At 36.6% G+C, this 19,620-nt stretch overlaps 1 protein-coding gene across 7 annotated transcripts in view; it reads left to right on the top strand.

Annotated features, from left to right (window-relative positions):
• LAMA2 (laminin subunit alpha 2) overlaps positions 1 to 19,620 on the top strand; it is a 377,741-nt gene that overhangs the window by 204,202 nt on the left and 153,919 nt on the right. For all 7 annotated transcript variants that reach the window (XM_065680918.1, XM_065680917.1, XM_065680915.1 and 4 more), the window contains exons 13-16: positions 6,946 to 7,047; positions 7,614 to 7,825; positions 14,021 to 14,132; positions 18,025 to 18,138. In XM_065680918.1, the coding sequence (XP_065536990.1) occupies positions 6,946 to 7,047; positions 7,614 to 7,825; positions 14,021 to 14,132; positions 18,025 to 18,138 (540 nt within the window). The remainder of the gene's footprint in view (positions 1 to 6,945; positions 7,048 to 7,613; positions 7,826 to 14,020; positions 14,133 to 18,024; positions 18,139 to 19,620) is intronic.

The following is a 19,620-nucleotide window of genomic DNA, read 5'->3' as shown; positions in this document are numbered from 1 at the left end:
ACTATAGTGTATATATATAATGTGTATATATGTATATACTCACTATACACATAGTAATTACATTGAATTAAAAGAATTGTGTGAGATTTTAATCGGTCTACACTGTGTCTGACAAGCTATTTTAAATATGAAGGGCCTGGAAATAAATGTCAGATTGTCATGCTCAGGATGTCAAGGCTTATCAACCACTTTACAAAAATTATGCCTCAGATCTTCTAAACCAAGACAGAAAAGGCAGCAGGACAATTAAGGGATGATTAAGGAGATACTAGAATTTAATGACTTCCCCTTTCGGTATTCTTTTCTCATTCATGTTTCTGTTTTCTATGTTTGAATTTGAACACATGGTATTTCTCTGATAGGTGCCGGGGTATTCTTTCTGCTGCCTAGTGACCAGATGCAATGTACAGTAAGACTTTGCTATAGCTAAATCTGTGTTCATTGAATCATAAAATGGTTTGGGTTGGAAGAGACCTTAAAGACCATCTAGTTCCAACCCCCCTGCCATGGGCATAGACACTTCACACTAGACCAGGTTTCTCAAAGCCCCATCCAACCTGGCCTTGATCACTTGCAGGAATGGTGAACACTTCCAGGTATGGAAGTTTTGGAAGGGCTCTCAATTGCTCAAATATTGGTATATGAAAGAGACATGGTCAAGGTACATATGGAGTATAAGTTGGCAGGTTTGATTGCTGCTTATCAGTTGTGCTTGCTCTGTGAACTGGTGTTTTCTCTTAATCTGAAAACTTTCTGATTAAGGGGAAAAAAGTTGAAGTTACTGATTTGATGGTTCTTTTCACTGCTGGGAAACTTTAACATACTGAGATTTATTGTGAATATGTTGTTCCATTATCCAGTGTATAAAGGAAGAAGGTCTTACACAATGAGTTTTTAAGGATTTTTTTTTTTTTTTTTTTTTTTTTTGAGTTTTCCGTAAAGGTCATTTGAGGTAGAGCAAATAAGTGTTGTCTCATTGGTTTGCTTTATATCTTTGTCCTGGGTTGAGCAGCAGCAGTCATTTTTCTCCTTCTTAGGAGCTAGTACAGTGCTGTGTTTTGATCTTTTGGCCTTGGAACAGTGGTGATAACGCCGATGTTTTCAGTTGCTGCTCGAATGTTTGGTCTGGCCAAGGACTTTCTGAGCCTCATGCTCTGCCAGGGAGGAGGGGAGGCTGGGAGGAAGCAGAGACAGGACACCTGACCCAAACTGACCAAAGAGGTATTCCATACCACAGCACATCATGCCCAGGATGTAACTTGGAGTTACCCCGGAAGGGCTGGTGGGACTGCAGGGTTGGAGGAGGTATCGGTCGGTGCTTGGCTGGGGGGAGTGGGGTGAGTTATCAGTCAGCTGGTGCTGAGGTGTTGTATTCTTTCCTCTTGTTATTTCCTTTAGCATTATTATTATTGGTGGTAGCAGCAGTGATTTGTGTTATACCTTAGTTACTAAACTGTTCTTATCTCAACCTGTGGGAGTTGCATTCTTTTCGATTCTTCTCTCCGTCCCTCCAGAAGCAGGGGGAGGGCAAGAAGGGGGGGAGTGAGCAAAAGAGGTTTGTGGTTGGGTTTAAACCACGACAATCTTGTTCTTTGATTTCTTAGCATATAGCTTAGACATTTGAGGGTATTCTGTGATCAAATGAGTGCCTAGGTTGAGTAAAACTTTTGACTCAATTCTGTACATAGGATCAGCAGGGAAAATACTTAAAGAGGCTGTGTCATAACATTCTCAATAAGATTCCAGACATGAATGACTTGGAAATCTTGTTTATCAGAGTGGTCTTTTTCAAGAGACTGGAGATGACAGTAAATGCTTTGAAATGCTTAGCTTCCCCTTTGAGTGGTTCAGTGTAGTAGAAAAACACTCACAGAAAGCAACTGAACTGAAAGATATAGTAGTCAGGCTACTTTATAAGCTTATTTCCTCCATGTTCAGTTAACTTAACTGGAAGCAGTATTCTGAATAAGTGAATCCAAGTAGAATGTAGCATCAATTTATACAATCTATATGGACAAAATTTGAGTGTACTTAAGCAGGGAAACTAGGATTCTGAACTATCTGGAACAGAGCTGCAGGAACTCCAGGTGATATAAAGTTAGGGGGAAAAGCCCATTCTCTCAGGGGAAAAAATTAACTTCCATATGAAGAAAACTCAAACAATTTTTAAAGCTAGCCAGGACTTGACTGTCATTCAAATGGAACAGGATTATTCTGCTCCCTGCTTTATCTTAAATATTACCATAATGCTTCAGAAGGGCTTTTATATCCTATCTAAATTCAAGTCTGTCTAAGAGAGAAGAGTCTATTTAATCTCTAATTGGATCTTGAGTAGAACTAAAACATGCAATCTTTACTGGGTCCTACTATTAAATGAATAAAAGTTTGATGTTTTCTTGGTGATGATTCTATTGGAATTCTTTTCTAGTGCCTGCCTTTCCTCACTCTGCAAGCAGCATGAAGACTGGATCGACAAAGCCTGATTAAATACCATAAATTTACACCAGTAGTTTTTTGTAAACAAGATAATAATCCAGACAAAAACTGTATTATCAATGGAATATTTTCCTCAACATAAGTAAATTAAGTTAGGAGGAGCAGAAATTCCTGTCTACACTGAGTGGGTGGCTAGAGGAACACTTACAGATTTGTGTTGTGCTGATTGATATCTGACTGAACATGAACCAGCAGTGTGCCCCACAGTGTGTCCAGGCAGCCAAGAAGGCTAACAGCATCCTGGCCTGTGTCAGAAATAGTGTGGCCAGCAGGACTAGGGAAGTGATTATCACTGTACTCAGCACTAGTGAGGCCACACCTTGAATCCTGTCTTCAGTTCTGGGCCCCTCACTACAAGAAGGACATTGAGGAGCTCAAGTGGGCACAGCAAAGCTGGTGAAGGGTCTGGAGAACAAGTCTTATGAGGAACAGCTGGGGTAACTGGAGTTGTTTAGTCTGGAGAAGAGAAGGCTTAGGGGGGACCTGATCACCCTCTACAACTACCTGAAAGGAGGTTGTAATGAGATGGGGGTCGGTCTCATCTCCAAAGTAACAAGTGATAGGACAAGAGGTAGCAGCCTCAAGCTGTGCCAGGGGAGGTTTAGATTTGATATTAGGAAAAATCACTGAAAGGGTTATCAGGCATTGGAACAGGCTTCTAAAGGAAGTGGTGGAATCACCATCCCAGGAAGTGTTCAAGAAACATGTAGATGAGGCCCTTGGTGATACAGTTTAGTGGTGGTCTTGGCAGTTCTGAGATAATGGTTGGACTTGATCCTAAAGGTCTTTAGCCATTGGTTAAGATGGTACATTGTCTGTTCAGTACCTTGTTAAATCATATCACAACTGCAGAGGTGCCAATCTATTATGGACTAAATTAGTCACCACTACTAAACTGGGAGCAATCTAATCTTTTTTTTTCTAAACCATTTCCTTCATGTAGTTAGTGTGCATGTTCTGGTCGCAGATATCTCTTTGCTGAAATCTGTCATAAATTAATTGTGTACCTAGAGAGTTTGTGGAGATGAAAGAATCCAAATAAACTTCGACATTTTATTGCAGCTCTATTTCATAGAAATTCAAGAAGGCTAGAAGGGGATGTTAAACTGTGTATAGTATGAATTCATTACATTTAAGCACTGTATCTAGGAGTAGATATTGCCACCAGGAATATGACAGAGCCACTGTAAAACTGAGTGAGCACCTCTGGGTTTTTTTTATAATTATAATAGCAAGCAAAAAAAAAAATCATAAGCACATCAGGAAATGAATGGGCTTTTTGGGGGGGGGGTTTGGTCGTTTTGTGTGTGTGTGTGTGTTTTTTTTGTTTGTTTGTTTGTTTTGGGCATGTCTTCTGATATAGGAGAACATTATTATAAGAACCTTGCACTGCTATCAGTAGCTTGCTGTGAGACTCCTTGGTTTCATATTCTGCAGTATATTTATTAGTTTTCTCTAAAGAAAACACACCCCTTCAAGTTTATAGACTTTTCTTTTTCCTTTTTCTTTCTTTTTCTGGTAGCATTTGTTCACTTGATATAGTTCTAATTGTATGTCTGTGTATACAATAATGTAATAGCAAGCAGTGTCCATGTTTCTGAAAGCATGTCACCTTTCTATAGCTGTATTGCAGCTATATTAGTGTAATAAAAGTATTAACTCTCTCTGTAATGCTTATCTCTCTAATACAGTGTGTCGGTGACTATATATCTGCTAGAACCTCTAACAGTGAAGAGGGAAAAGATTGTCCAACTTGATATTTGTTGATGCTTTTTATTTCACTATTTTCTGAAGTCTGGTGTATGAGTATTAGTCTAAATCCAATTTAATACGGTAATATATTTTTGCTTTTGAAGGTGTCATGTTCTCTTGGATTAGGCCTGACATGAAAGCCTCTCTTAGCTAAATCTATTCAGATACAGATTTTACGACTAAACATATGAGCAAGTTTCATACGTTTTATTTCAGTTATACAGTTTCTGCGTAATACTTTGTCAATTTGTGAAATCTGTCTCCCAAGTTATTTCTAAAATATAAATATAAATATAAATATAAATATGAAGTGATTTGAAAGTCATCCACCAGGGAGGAAACCTTAGACCAGACACTCTCTAGATTCATTTGACTATACAAAGGACTTCTTTCAGTTGTATACATGTAGACCCATGGTGCCGTATCAGATGCCCTAGTATATTCCATCTGACTTCCACTTAGGAGGGTCATGGTCATCTAATTCACAAATGGGCGACTCTAGATGCTTCAATTACAAACTGGGTCTCTTCCTAGCTGACAAAAGAGCATTTTACTGCTTAATGAGAAGAGGGATTGTAAACAGTGCTGTGTTTAGTGGAGGCAGCTCTTCTAAAGTTATATCTGGGAGCTGTTGTTCAGAAGAAATGAGGCAGCCTCCAGTATAGTGGAGTAGGTACTAAAACTTTACAGGCATAGTTACAAGAGTCACTGGAGAGGGAAAGTGTGAAACACCAAACGATTCAAGAATAAGATGGGTTATAAAAGCTGTATAAGAAAGAGGTACTCTCCAGTGACATTAGCAGGATAGATCCTGATGGCTTGCCTCAGAAAAGCATTGACAGCAGACTGACTAAGTGGTGTAAGACAAACTCCTAACATTTGATTTCCATATGAAGAGATGAAACCTTTCCTCATCTATGGCTTTGCAGATATTTGTAGCAATGCTGTCTGTTTTCAGTGCTGTAAATATTTGTGGCTTACTATCACTTGTCTTACTATCACTTGATTTTAGTGTGACAGGCATGAAATCAAAGCATACTTTTCACAAGGCAGTACTGAGTATTTCCTCCTACCTTCCAGCTTTCTTCCTGTTGAGTATGGATGGTTTTGTTCACAGGATAGGAGCCGTCTCTCCTGCTTCAGAGGGTTTTAGCTGACCCAGAATGCAACTGTCGGCATGTTGTACCCAGTCTTGTCTGCTCTCTGGTTCTATGTTTTAACAACATGTAACACAGTAATACAAGTACAGTTAACTGTAAAATTAACCATCTGCCAGAAACTTGGTAGATTAGACTTAACATAGGTGTGATTTCTCTCTCCTATACTTGTTTTTCTTGGGAAGTCTGTGACTTTGCTTGAAAACATAGATTTTGCCTTCTGAGCCGGGAAGAAATATTTGATGTATTAATCAGAAAACAGGAGGTAGATACAAAGAAGATTCTGTGGAACTTCCTTGGCATTTTTATTCAGCTATTCTTGCCTCAGCAATATGTGCCTTTGTCACCAGCAAGACAAACTTTTATGATCTGTTTTCTTTGGTATTGCTATGGCCTCGAATGAGAATCCTTGAGGCAGAGCTCTGAATCTTTGGGTGATATAGAGAACAACATTAAAATGAAGTCATCTTACAGGTGCCCAACTCCTGTATCACACTTGTATTCAAAAATCAGTGAAAAATTGTTTTTTTTTTGCCCTAGATGAGACATAATTTTTCATGCAGCACGTGGATTGACCTCTGAATTCTTTGCCTATGAGCAAACTTGTACTTTAAATATACAGAGGAAGGAAATTATATTTGTGAACAATAGCAGAAGGAAGTAGTACTTTCTGTTTTATATAAGTTTGTTGGGTTTTTCTTCTAATCTAAGCTACACTGGTGAATACACAACGTAAATACATATTCTGAACCAGCGGGTGCTCTCTCCAGTAAGTTCCATCTGGGGACCTTGACTTTAGTGTGTGATCCTGTTTGTGATATATAAATCTTGCCAGCTGCAACCATGAAACTCAGATGGCTGTAGCTAGCAGAGATCTCAAGAGACTTCTTAGTCATATTCCAACTCTTAGCCATCGTATCTCTGATATGTTTGAACTGCTGTTAAACATCTAATGGAGAAATTCAACAGCATTTTCAGGTAGCTTGATATTGTTTCAGCCATCCCTAGTGTCAAAAAGCTTTCTGTATACTTAACCTGAATCTTCTTCATGCCTTTTCTGCAACTGCCACAGGAAAATAAAAATGGTAATTTCATTTTTCCAGTCTTATGTTTTGGTAGACTATTTACTGTTTTCTCTTAGCATTCGTTTTTCTCTTAGCATTCGTTTTTCTGGACTAGTCAATCCTATACCTTTTTGCTAGTGTTCACTGTTTATGTTTTAGAAGTGCCTGATCTGTTCTGGTTGCTTTCTCTAAACTATTATCTGTTTGTCTGATCGTGATTGCTTTGTTAGTCTCTGTGTTTAAGGAATTTTCAGCCTTTGAAAGGCATAGAAGAAAAATTACTACATATGATTTCTAGATGATTGAGCAAGAAGGGAATAGTCCATAGATCTGTAGTCCTCACATATCTGCATATGGTTTTGCAACACTAGAATTCTATTTCTGGGAAATACTGATGCTGGAGAAAACTGCCCCCAAATGTTAAGGCATGTTTTCTTTCCTTTAAATAAGTTTTTCATTTTCTTTTTTCTCCCCAGGTGGCAGCTGCTGGCGGACATCTGAAATTTACAGTGTCCTATGACTTCACAAAGGAAGAAGAGACAGTTCAATTGATGGTTCAATCTGATGTCATCATAGAGGTAAAGTGATTGTATTTTCAACTACCAAAAAAATAAAAAATTACCTATGTCTTTAGATGTTCAGCATGATGCCTGGTGTTTGAGGACACGAAACAGCAGGGTACACCTACTTTCAGTTAGTTTATAGTATCAGAAAATGGATACACTTCAGGGAAGTGAAACCTTCAGTACTTCAAGGAGCCTCCGGGAATATTGCGGTAGCTTACAAATCTATATTCTTCTTGTTTATCAGAAGGAATAAAGAAATAAAATAATTGGTTATTTGAGGTAACACTTTCACATTCTTTCAGCAGACTTGTTCTTGTGCAGCTAAGATTGTAAGAATTTGCTTTCATCTATGCAAAGCCATGACACTAGGTTCTGGCTGAAAAACTTCCTTTTGCCCTTTCAACTTTATCAGGCAAGCCCATTTCAGTGGTATGAAAGGTGAATGTTATTCCTGATATTTATTATTCTTGTAAAATATATTATTCAATAAATCCTGTACCCCAACTGGCTACAGATGGAGATTTTTTCCTCACTTTTTTTCATATTTAAATGTCTCTCTCTCTCATGTCTGTATCTAGGGACGTGACTTGAGAATCAGCACTCCAAAAGGGGGCATTCACCTGAAGCCTTCTGAGGAGCACACTGAAGAAATTGTGCTGAAACCAGAATCTTTCTCTGTGTATGGTACTGATGTTCCAGTCAGCAGGAGGGAGTTCATGACTGTACTTGCAAATGTAAAGAGGATCCTCTTAAGAGCCACGTACAGCAATGGGATGAATGCCATCTACAGGTGAATGTGGAAAACGTGTCTGTTTGCTACAGGCAGCTTCTCAAAATAATTTCTGTCCTCATAGAACTAAGCTGATGTAATTTTAAACACGCTAATTTATTATCATGAAATACACAGTATTCATTTACATTTTCAAACATTTGTTATTATTTTTTTAATTTTAGATAGGCAGGAGGAGAAGAGACAACAGAAAGAAACATCTTTGTAAGGAAATGAAATCCAATGGATTATTAAGGCATGAATGACAGTTCTATAAACAAGTTTATTTTGTGAATACTGTAATTCCCATATATATGGTAAATCATGGAGTACAGTTGATATGTTGAAGTAAGAGATGATATGTTGGTATATTGTGTACGTATTAGTTTCCCCAGTTAATGAGCATGCATTAACATTAGATCATTAACAGAATAATACATTAACAGAATAATATTAACAGAATAATATCCTAAGTCTCTAAGCTGGAAAGGTGGCTTGAGGGGAGTTTTCTATATTTTTAATCAGTACCACACACAGAACTGACTAATCTCAAAGCTGTTCCTCTGATTTATGTCAGGTTGCTGCCTGAACGCCTAAAACCACTGATTTCATGTGAACTCTTGTTAGTCTTCCGATAAAACGAAAGACATCTTATATAAGATGGCACAGTGGTTCTGTCACAGTGGCTGCAGTGGTTGAACCTGTAAAGCTCATCTTGCATTAAAAATTTCCAAGGTGCATAAACAAATACTCCAGGTGGGCTAGAAGACAGCCTCTCACCTGATACTATATGATTGCACTCAATCTATACACTAATAGTTAGGTATCATAAATAATGTCTTTTAAATATGCAATGGAATTGGTAGCATAGTAGTTTTCTACTCACAAGGCATAAAATCTGAAATGCTGTCTAACCTATACATCTCTTAATACAGTAGCATAAGCCATTTAGAATGGAGGGAGCTGATAACACGTTAATGATTATTTGCTTAGAGCATAGGTACAGTTTTTGCTGCTGTACAATTTCTTAAACAATCCAACCATCATTTGAGTACTTAGGTAACTAAAATGTATCCTAGATTGAAAGGCAGGTTGTGCCAACAGCATGCAGTTTTCTGATTTGAGCTTTAGCAGTGTATATTTTATCTGTACTAAGGAAGTCATGTTTCTTCAACCCCTTTCTCTTTCAGCTATTAATTGATATGTATTACCTCTCTGTAAAACATATTACCTCTCTGTAAATAAGTTTGTGAATCACAACTAGCTTGAGTGTGAGCTAAGCAGTTTCCTAGTTTGCTCATTTGGTGATCAGTCTTGCATCTCCTTGCATCTAGTTTGAAAACCTTTCATGGCCATCCCCTTCCCACCCTGGTGTTAGAGGAGAGTCAAACCACCAGGCCAGAGGTCATCTCTTATGCGCTTACAAGCAGCCTGTGAGAAACTTAATTCACAGCTTTCAGCTGAGAACAGTGGGAGGTCAATGAGTGCAGTTCCTCCACTTCATTTTTACTCAAATAAATTTAAAAAAACCCACCCAAACAACCAAACAAAAAAAAAACAATAAACAAACATTAGCCAGAATTTTCCGAGGAGTACAGGAGCAATTTTGGGGTGAACCATAAGAGCTTTTATGCAGTGCTCTTTTAAAGGAGATATGTGTGATTGACTTTCTTTGTGCCAAAGGTCTCACTAAGTATTATGGGAAATGCAGGCTTCAGTTATCAGTGGTTTACACGTTTGTGTACTGACATTTGCACTAGAATGAGGAGGGGAACTTTCCTACAAAATCCACTTTGACTAGGCAGTTGAAATCTGTGAAGGGAAGTATGTTGCTGGACATGTACCAGGTACAGCTTGCCTCTACTGTGGAACAGCAGGGGTAGGACACAACACATCCTCTCTGGGCAGCAACACAGAGCTCAGGTCAGCACACACATATGGAACCGGCGCAGTATATAGTTAGTGCCTAGTACAAAGGGGCAGACCTGTCAGTGATGTGTTTGGAAGAATGTGCACTACTGCCTGCATCCCAGATTACTGCTTTGGCCATTTGGCCATGTATGGTGCCTAACTGTTTTATACAGTTGTTCACGTTCATCCTTTGAAACATTTTACTGGTGTGTTATAGATCACCTTCTAAAAATAAGGTTTTGGAAATATTCTTCGAGAAGAGCTCTGAAATTAACATATAATTTATGCTTTGCAGGTTAGTATCCAACATCTTCCAGATGTAGTGACATTACAGTTATGAAGGTTGGTCCCTTAAAGGCAATGATTTTAAAAGGGATGAGCGGAAGGGACTGAAGAAATGTTGAAGAGTGCCTTTTTTGCTAGAAATAGTTTTATATTACTGGTACATCTCTAACTGTCCCTATGATATCTTTTACCAGAGAGGAATGCAACAGTTACTGTGTTACTGTGATTACCATCAGCATGTCCAGAAGTATCTGAAAATAGTTTGCTATAAAGTACACATATTTTATTGAGCGCTTTCAGGGTGCTCATTGCAGTGTAGTGTAACAGAAGAGAGGATGTGAAATTCCAATCACAATTATATGAGTTGGATTTTTCATCTTTGATTTGATTGGAGGAATTGTAGTTTCACCCATCAGTGTGGGCTTTACTGGGTGGCGCTGTCTTCTCAGAACAGTGCATGCTCCCAGTCACATCATGTAGCAACAACAGCATCTACTGACATCCAGCCCAGTTCATGATCTGTTGTTGTCGGCATTTTGGTGATTTTCAGTGTATAGCTCAGCACTGACTTTTTAATATTCTCTTTGACTTTCATTAAAAATACACTAGGTGCAAAGCTGTACTCATAACTCTAAGATCGTGCAAAACAACTCTTTTCTCTGTATTCTGCCCTTTTAGTACTGCAGGGGAAGTGTTCAGACTCAATGAAGAAGATATTCTTTGTGACATCTTGGGCTGATTAAGGACTATGATTGATAGGCTCCAAAGGAAGACATTTTTGCCAAACAAATAGTATAGACCTAAGCTTTAGTAAGTAAGTAGATATGAACTAAAAGGTTTTCACTGTCTTTTAAACAGGTATGTGTGGTGAACAGCTGAATATTCCTCTGACAGAGTAAGGAGGGTCTGGCAGAGAGACAGAAATTTTACAGGGTTATTAAATCCTCCATGAATGACAATTTCTGCCTCAAAGCATCAGCAGAATTATGCAACATACTAATTAGAGATAGCTATATTAAGCAACCTGTTCATTTAAATACTGAAATTTTTCAAAATGGATAATGAGACCACATGTGTAGGGATTTCCAAGGGTGCTATTATAATCTGTGCTTGAGAAGAGGCCAGAATGGAGGCATTGTAAGATTAAGCAACATTTTTGCAGTTATGTAGAAAGAGACTTAAAATTTCAATGGATTTGTCTGCAGTTAGCAAGAGCTTTAAACTGAAGATTTTATTTTTCACACTTACTTAGTTTAACCTACTAGAAACATTACTTAATCAGTAACACTTTCAAATAATTACTAAACAATATTAATGCAGATATGGTGAGTTTTACTTGAGTATATTTTTTAGTACATTTTTAGGGTCATTTTAAGCTTAGAATGTTGTTATTGCTCTATGGCATATTTAGGAAGCTTCCTCAAATGAATGAGGTTTCATTTAGGTGATCAAGTAGGATAAAAAATGAGAACACAGAAATGCAATCAGTTTGAAAGTGATTACAGCTTCTGGGTTTAAATCTAGATCCTACTCTAACTTGACAGATCTTCCAAACTTGTAGTGAAGTCCATCTGTAGTAAAAGCGGCAGGACAGGAAAAGATAGCTCTCTTATTATTTTGTTTAACCTAATATCGTTAGTTTGTGCTTCAAAGAAAGTTTAGTAGCACTGTTTCTTCAGTTTAATATTCAGAGTGCCCACTGTTGGTAAATGTGATAGGAACTCTCATGGGCATTGGAAATTTTGATGCTAAAGATAATTGATTGCTTACAACCACATATAGAATCAGTGCTAGCTGCAAGAAGAAAAAGGGGAGAAAAGGCCAAGGGTTTTCTTCCATATGCAGAATTGGCTTCAAGACAAATGAGCAATGATTGGGTCAGTACTTCATGTGCCTTATGTAGCTGATGTGATTCAGATGCCTGGCATAGCAGACAGTAAACTATGTTGATGCTGCCTGAAACGTCCCCTTCCCTTTTAATCTTGTTTGTTTTAAGAAGTCAGCAGTGGCTTGCTGACAGTAACAGTCGGCTTAAATATTTGGTCTCAATGTCAAATCTCAAATTGTTCATGCATACCCAGGATCCCGTGCCCCATTACTGCCAGCATTATGTATTTTAGGGAATCCAGAATGGTATCAAGGAATCAAAATTGCAACACTTAAATGGGAGAAAAAAAAATCACTGCAGCTTTCATCACTGAGTAACTGTTAATGCTGAAAACTGTTAAACACATTAAAATCCCATTTAGCAAATAGCAGAAAGTAATGAAAATTGAAACAATTCAGCATACAAATGTGGGATAATACTGAGAGGATTGTTTCTGTGTGTTAGTGCTTCTCTTTGTTCCAAGATCTGTGCTGAGAGAGAACTAGCTGTAGTTCAAAAGATAAATAAACCTTGGCCTTTTACTAGTAATTTGTTTCTTAATTTACAGATTTTTCTCCTTAAATTGTTAGATTTATTTTTTTTTTTTGTTAAAGTCATCACCATTTGATATTTAATATCCTAGAGATTGGTTATCTTACTGTAAGGAAAACTCAAAAGTATGATTGCAAAATAAGCTTATAGCAATGAAGCAAAGGGAAAATAATGAAAAGTGAGATCTTATTAAAGATCTGGATAGAAGCATGCATCCTTCTTTTAAAATAGTTTGAAGAACCTTTTGCAGACGTCCTGCTCACCAGATTTGATTCCTTTTTCTGTCTGCATAATCTGCAATGGTAGTCCCTCCAAAGTCCAGTCATATCCCTAATGATGGTAAAATTTCTGTTATTCTAAAGCTCCCACGCTAATCTCAGAAATCTCCCCCCCCCCCCCCCCCTTACCTTTCATGTCTATCTTATTGAGAGTAGTCATAAAATTGAGTGGGAAAATATCCTGTCTTAACCTTTCCTACAGCTGCTGCAGTAACAAAAAAATATTTTTCTTGGACACTTTCTTATCCAAGGTCATCCAAACAATATTCAGGATTTTTTGGCAGCTAAAAAATAAATGACTTGGAGGAAAAAGTTTGGTTTACATTTTCCAAAGAAAATTATTTTTTAACAAAATATGTGTCATGGTAGAAAGGTATTTTCTGCTCAAAAAGGCTTCAAAAAGAAGCTTTTTAGATATCTCTAGTAATCAAACACTCTGTTGAGATTGGTGGGTGAAAATAGAAGTCGTTGAGACTCTGTCATGCCTTACTGTTCTTTCTGAGTTCTTATGAGAATTGAATCCTCAAATCCCAATTTATTTCCCCAAATGGAAACTGTTGAGGTTAACTACATCTGTTTCACGTATTACCCATAAGATTATCAAAGGACTTTCATTGTCTTTCTCATCGTACTTGTATTTTTTCAAAATAAAAATCATGTTCATTAATTGGCTAAACAGGAGCTGCTTTGCCAGCGTCTAGCATTTACTTTTTAAGGGCAATTTTGCATGGAACAGAAAGTTCTTCAACTCTGTCTTCTCTGTCATTGGGGAAACCAGGGTATATGGTAGAGAATCTCATTTTTGTTTATCGTACATACATTTTTCTTTCATACACAAAACACTTCGATCCTCCTGGACAGACCTGAAATCTTTTTTTGAGGTCAGATCTCCAGAATAAAAATATCCTATAACAAAAACCTTGTAATGTAATATTTTAGAAAGCTCAAGTAATGGTTTATAAATTTTGAAGACGCTGCTCAGTGTCAAATTTGCTATATCTATGGCTGCAATGCAAGTTGGCTCATGTGGCTTGCAGGCCAGGAATAACCTTCCATCTACTGGTACAGTGCTGTGAGACTTTTTTAATCTATTTTTATCAATATGTTTCTGACCGCAGTCTCCCTCACATGATTGACGAAAATAGTAACAAGCCTACAGATGTGTAGTTTAGGAAGAAATGGATGAATATTAAAATCTTATTTTTGAAATAGTAAAACAGAAACAAGGCACTAAATGTCACAGTAAATATTCTGTTGCATTGAGCAGCACAGCTACTTCTACCTGATTTGCTGTTTTAACTGTTCCATTTCTGTTACATCCAGGCTAAGAAGTGTTAGCATTGAAGCTGCTGATCACACTTCAGCTGGGACAAAGGTGGCGTCTGCAGTGGAGTTATGTGACTGTCCCTCAGGGTATGATGGTACCTCATGTGAGGTGAGTATCACGATGTAGTCTAGATCAATTGTGCTGGCATTGTGATAGTTGTAAGCAGCCAGTGGCCCCATGTTGGTAGAAAATAGTAAAAGAGCTGTTCATTCCTACTAGGAATTTGGTATGGGTTGTTTAGTTACCTTTATTTCTAGGTGGTGGTTCACTATATTCGATAATATTTGAAATCTGAAGTGATTTTTTTCTCTGGTGATTTTGAAGTTATGAAAAGACATTTTTCATAATAAATAGAAAATGAACACATTTGTACTCTTCAGCTGATTGATATTACATATGCATGGAACTATCACAATTAGAAGGAAAATGACAGTTATTTGACCTGTGCACAATAAAGCCAGATCAAATTGTCTGAGTTAATGTAGTTGGGTTTCATCTTTTGTTTTCTTAGGGCTTTGCCATTTGCCTTGGAGTCTTTGAGGACTGTGTGTGTGTTCTTGTGAGGATTGTTTCACTTTGGTTCTGTTACAGATAATAACATACACACATGCTCAGAAAATACCCACTTTCATAACAAATTCATTAGTTCACATAGAGTGTGTTCATACAAGTGTACATATGATTAACTAGCTCACATGAGCACAGCTTGAGGTAAATAGAAGCCAACAAAAAATTTTTCAAAAGCTTTGCCTTTAAGGAAATAGTTTCAAACACCAAGATGCTCTGCTTCACAAAACTACAAACAGTATGCCATTTACACAGGCACTCTAGGCATTTGCTTGTCAGCTCTCTTTTTCTTTAATTTTTTCCATGCTTGTATGTGATATTTAGGGCTTTAGAGTCTACTTTCATGCCAAATGTGGTTTCTTGTTGCTGGAGCTAGATAAACTAATGTAGAAAGAAGGCCTGAAGGAATTAATGGATATTCCTATCACTTCCAAAATGGTACAGACAGAAGAGAAACTGGAGAAGAACATTGCATACCTTCACTGAGAAAAAATTTTGAAGTCTGACCATTGTCTGTCTGTTCAATTATCTGAATGTAAAAGCTTGATGAAGTGTCATTGTGCTTCACACTTTTATTTTACTTGTCCATTTTTTCTCTCAATTCACATTTATGTGTGATTTCCTAGACAGCAGTTGGAAAGGCCCTAATAGCAGATGTTTCAGTATCTATTTTTGTTGTAGAAGCTGAAGGACTTGGGTAGAATTCCTGTCTTGGTGTTGCCGAAATTCTCCATCCAACATTGTGTCCTTCAAGGCTAAACCTTTTCTGCAATTCAAAATAGTCCCTGAAATTTGATATATACTAAGATCATATTCCATAATAGAAAGTACATCTATAGATAGGTGCAAATTTGAAGTCTCTAAGCACATTAGTGGTCACACACATTCTTTGATTCCTGCTGCGGCTGAGTGCTAACTGCAGACACCATATTGCAGTCGCTACCTGTACATTAGTTTTGCTCCCAAGACTGAAGGCAAAGAAAATGTGATAGACTTCTTCATGAACACACTTTTCCTGCTTCCCCTCACTGAATTTCGCAGCATTTTGAACAGCTATGTATAGTCCATTTGACGAAGTTGACCTATCTTACAATAACAATGATAGAGTTAAAAGTTTTAGTTTCCATGTCTTATTCACTAAATTAGTTTCTCAGGAGTGTTGTAGCATGATATGCATTGAACAGTTACAGTTGATAGAAAAAATAGGGAAATATTTTGGTGTTCTGAGTAACAAGGACAAGCAAGGAAAAAAAAAAAAAAAAAACCCAAACAAAAAACAAACAGTGAAGTTTTAGATTTCCAGACAAACTAGCAGTTGAGAAAGTATGGAAAAAGAAATTGAAAATGTGGATTTCTTTAGAATACTATATTGTTATATTTGTGTCTTCTGAATACTTTTGGCATTGTCCAACACTTTGCTTCTTCCGGTTTCAACCTAGCAGAGTTTAATTTTTATTGATTTCATGGAGATTTTCAGTTTCACTTTCTCTTTTTCATTTAAGTTAATGTACCTGTGTGTTTCCTGCATAATGATGTTGTAGTACCTAGCACAGATGCTGCAGCAGTAAAAGAAGCCATTATTTACTTATTTTCTTGCTATGAATGTTTTGGCACAATCAATCTTCAGAAGATAACCAATCCCATTTAAAATATACTGTCTCCTGTGAGATTGTTCCATTACACAAATTTGGAATTCATTTTCTACAAGATTCTAGTCAAATTAAATTGTTACTGTTTTGTTAGTATATCTGAGAAATAAGCACAGAATTTGATGAGCATAGGTAAAGCAGATCAAGTTTTAAATTTCAAATACCAATTGGACAAATTTGTGATAGTTTGATTGTTCTACTCATGTGAATCTGCTGGCCTTTATTTGCCAACATCCTCATATTTGATTACTCTTCCCCACCAGATTTGTTCCCTTTATATCTATGCTTTTATTTCCTCTGTGGAAGAAGTTGCATTTGACTAACATCACTATGATGGTCAAGAACCTTCCCAACTCTGAATGTTACATCATTTCTTTTGTTAATATCCCAATCTATAATCTTTTATTTTAGTTTTGTTCTAAGCCTTGCAGTTGATATTCTATGTCTAAACCCTTAGAATTAGTGACTTCTGGAGCCTTGCTTTGTACAGGACCATGTGCATGAGATCATTCTTTTCATAGTCACCAAAAGAGGGAAAATGTTTATAGATTTATAAAGAAAAAAGCTGAGGCAATTGTATCTCATGTTACGAGGGGAGGGAAAGGCGATTTCTTTTACCCCATTTTCCTTTTTTTTTGATTCTATAACTCTGAATTTTATTTTTTAGTATTTACGGGGTTTGTTAGGACTGTCTAACCAAGAATGAAAAAAAGGAAAAATAAAGCTATTGTTTCAGATTTTGGAACGTTGTTTTTTTTTTTTTTTAAAGAATCATTTAAATTCATCTTCAAATTACTTTCAATTTTGCAGAAGTAAGACAAAAAGAGACATCATCTTCCTTTTTATAAAGGAAAATCGTCCTGATATCTTTTTTGAAAGTGTATGTGAAGGGGTTTTCTTTATTAAATGATACGTTTAGTATTCTATCACTTCAAAACTTTCTTTTTGTATTAGCCAGGTGCTTTTGAAGGTCAACACTCTGTCATGAAGCTTTTATATTATGCAAAATCCTTGGATCACATGAGCATTCCCATTGAAGAACGATGATTTGCAAAAACTATAAAGCCATTTGTGAGATATATAGTAAGAAAGGCTGCTGCTTGACAACTCATTATGAAGAAATGGAATAGATGAATTTTCGCTGATGAATCACAGTTGCACGATGTCACCTTTCTTAAGAAAAAACTGTCCATGCATTTAATATCAATCTGAATCTAACATTGAAAAAAATTAAAAATGGCTACAATTTCTTAAAGGGAAATAACTATATATTTAAGAAGCCCTATTTGTATATAAAAGGATGGCTTCAGTTTTAGCCTAAGCTTTAATTCAGCATAGTCTTTCATTAGGCTCCAAACAAGAAAGACTAAATGGTATTTTAATTGCTCTTTGCAGCTGAACTCCTGAGAAGGTTTTTGTTGTTTTGGGGTTTTCTTCCCTCTTTCTCTCTCCTTCAGCATTTTGCCTTGTGGCTATTTTTCAATCTGTAGCTCTTGCTTTGATGCTGTCATATTTCAGTTCTTTATTTCTCTGCTTTATTTTACCATTTCAGAAAAATGTTCAAGTTAAAGATTCATCTAATCTCACACATGCCAGTAAGGCTAAGGTCAGTGCAAAGCCATAGCAGAAGGAAGAACAACTTTCTAGAGAAATTATGGTATTTATTAATTTGACAAGTATGTTTTTGTTCGTGCAAGTATCAAATTAAAAAAAAATGTTTTTTAAATCTCATTCATTTCTTTATTCAATTGAAAGTTTAATTTTTTATCTAATTTATCTTGCAGTCTTGCTGGCCTCGACACAGGCGTGTGAATGGCACAATTTTTGGTGGAGTCTGTGAACCATGTACATGCTTTGGTCATGCAGAATCGTGTGATGATATCACAGGAGAGTGCCTGGTAAGTGTCACTACAGGAAACTGAATGAACATGGCCAACATCCATTCAATACATCTGTGCAATTGAATTAAGGACCTCTGAGATCTGAAATACTCAAGAAGAAAGAAAGCCAGCTATTAACAGACAAGATCATTATGTTGAACTGTTGCTGAAGTTAAGGATCCCCTCATACTAAGCCATGGTAGCTTCTACAGTTAAACAAAAAGAATTTTTTATTCTCATAGGATTTATGTTTTGAAATAGGATCAATAAGGTGTGGCATGCAGACAGCAGCAAATATTTCAATATTCTTCCATTCAAGATTTATCTCGCCTTCCCATATGTCTCCTGAAGCATATTCAATTTATAGCATTTAGCAGGTAGCTTTGTAAATTGTGTTCTAGTATGATAACAAGATACTGTTAATGGCTTCCTTCACCTAAATTACTACTAAATCTTGAAGAAACAATAAATTGTACTTTAAAAAATAATAAAAGCATATGATTTGGGTTTGGTGGGTTGGTTTTTTTTTTTTTTTGTATGGGTTTTTTTTTTTTGATGGGTTGTTTTTTTTTTTCTGTAAGCTATGGAGATTTTATGTAGTTACCTACTAATTCAGCAATTAAATCTGTGATTATCCATAGCAAGCTTACCAGCACACCACTATTTCCAGCCTATTCAGTAGCCTTTTGGAATGGGTAAATTATGCTAAGTAGACTTCTCTGATTAACTGAAGGGCATTTTTAGTTTTATATTGTCTGACATGGCATGAAGCTTGAAACAACATGTCTCATTTCATTAGTCTTGCAGAAATAGAATTTAAGCCAGTGCCAATTTAGTGGGATATCATTCTCTCATTTCCCTGCAGATTTTCAAGTAGACTCTGTATTGTGCATGTTTCTAAGTGTTTCCTCTTGCTTCCTTAAGAAAAAGCTGCTAGGAAAAATCCAAAATTAAAATGCAGGCTTTTTTCAATATAATTTGGCACTTAGAATTATCACTCTTCTTCCTGTTTTGCCCATAGAAAATGTTTAATTGCAATGCAGTGCAAAACAAGATATCCTTAATGTGTGGATCAGTGAATTTTTCAAATTGCTTTTTCATGAATAGAAGCTTAAAATGATTCTAAATTTAATTATACTGTAAGGCTTAAAGAACTGCCTAGGATGAAAAATATGTTTGACATGGCGGTCGTGTTTTGAATCTTTCCATTATATGCAATGAAAATGTTTATCACTAGGGTAATATGGATTTGTGTTTCTCAACAAAGATAAAATTTATTGCATTAACGACCGTAGCCTCTAACTATGATGTCTATAACATCAGGATGGGATAAAATCAATTACAGAAAATAAAGGGAAGGGAGAATCCTGTTTAAGGTATATCTGAACAATTGACTATTTTGCTTAGGGGTGCATAGCCAGATATGAGGTCTGCAGTTACTTGGTTCTTCGTCTTCCAGTTTTAGCCCTTTCACAAGTTTTCCTTCATTTTTGTCTGTAG

Source organism: Lathamus discolor, chromosome 5 (assembly GCF_037157495.1).
Source record: "Lathamus discolor isolate bLatDis1 chromosome 5, bLatDis1.hap1, whole genome shotgun sequence".
Lineage (NCBI taxonomy): Eukaryota > Metazoa > Chordata > Aves > Psittaciformes > Psittacidae > Lathamus > Lathamus discolor.
Note: the sequence above shows the minus strand (reverse complement) of the source record. Positions and strands in the feature narration are given on the sequence as shown.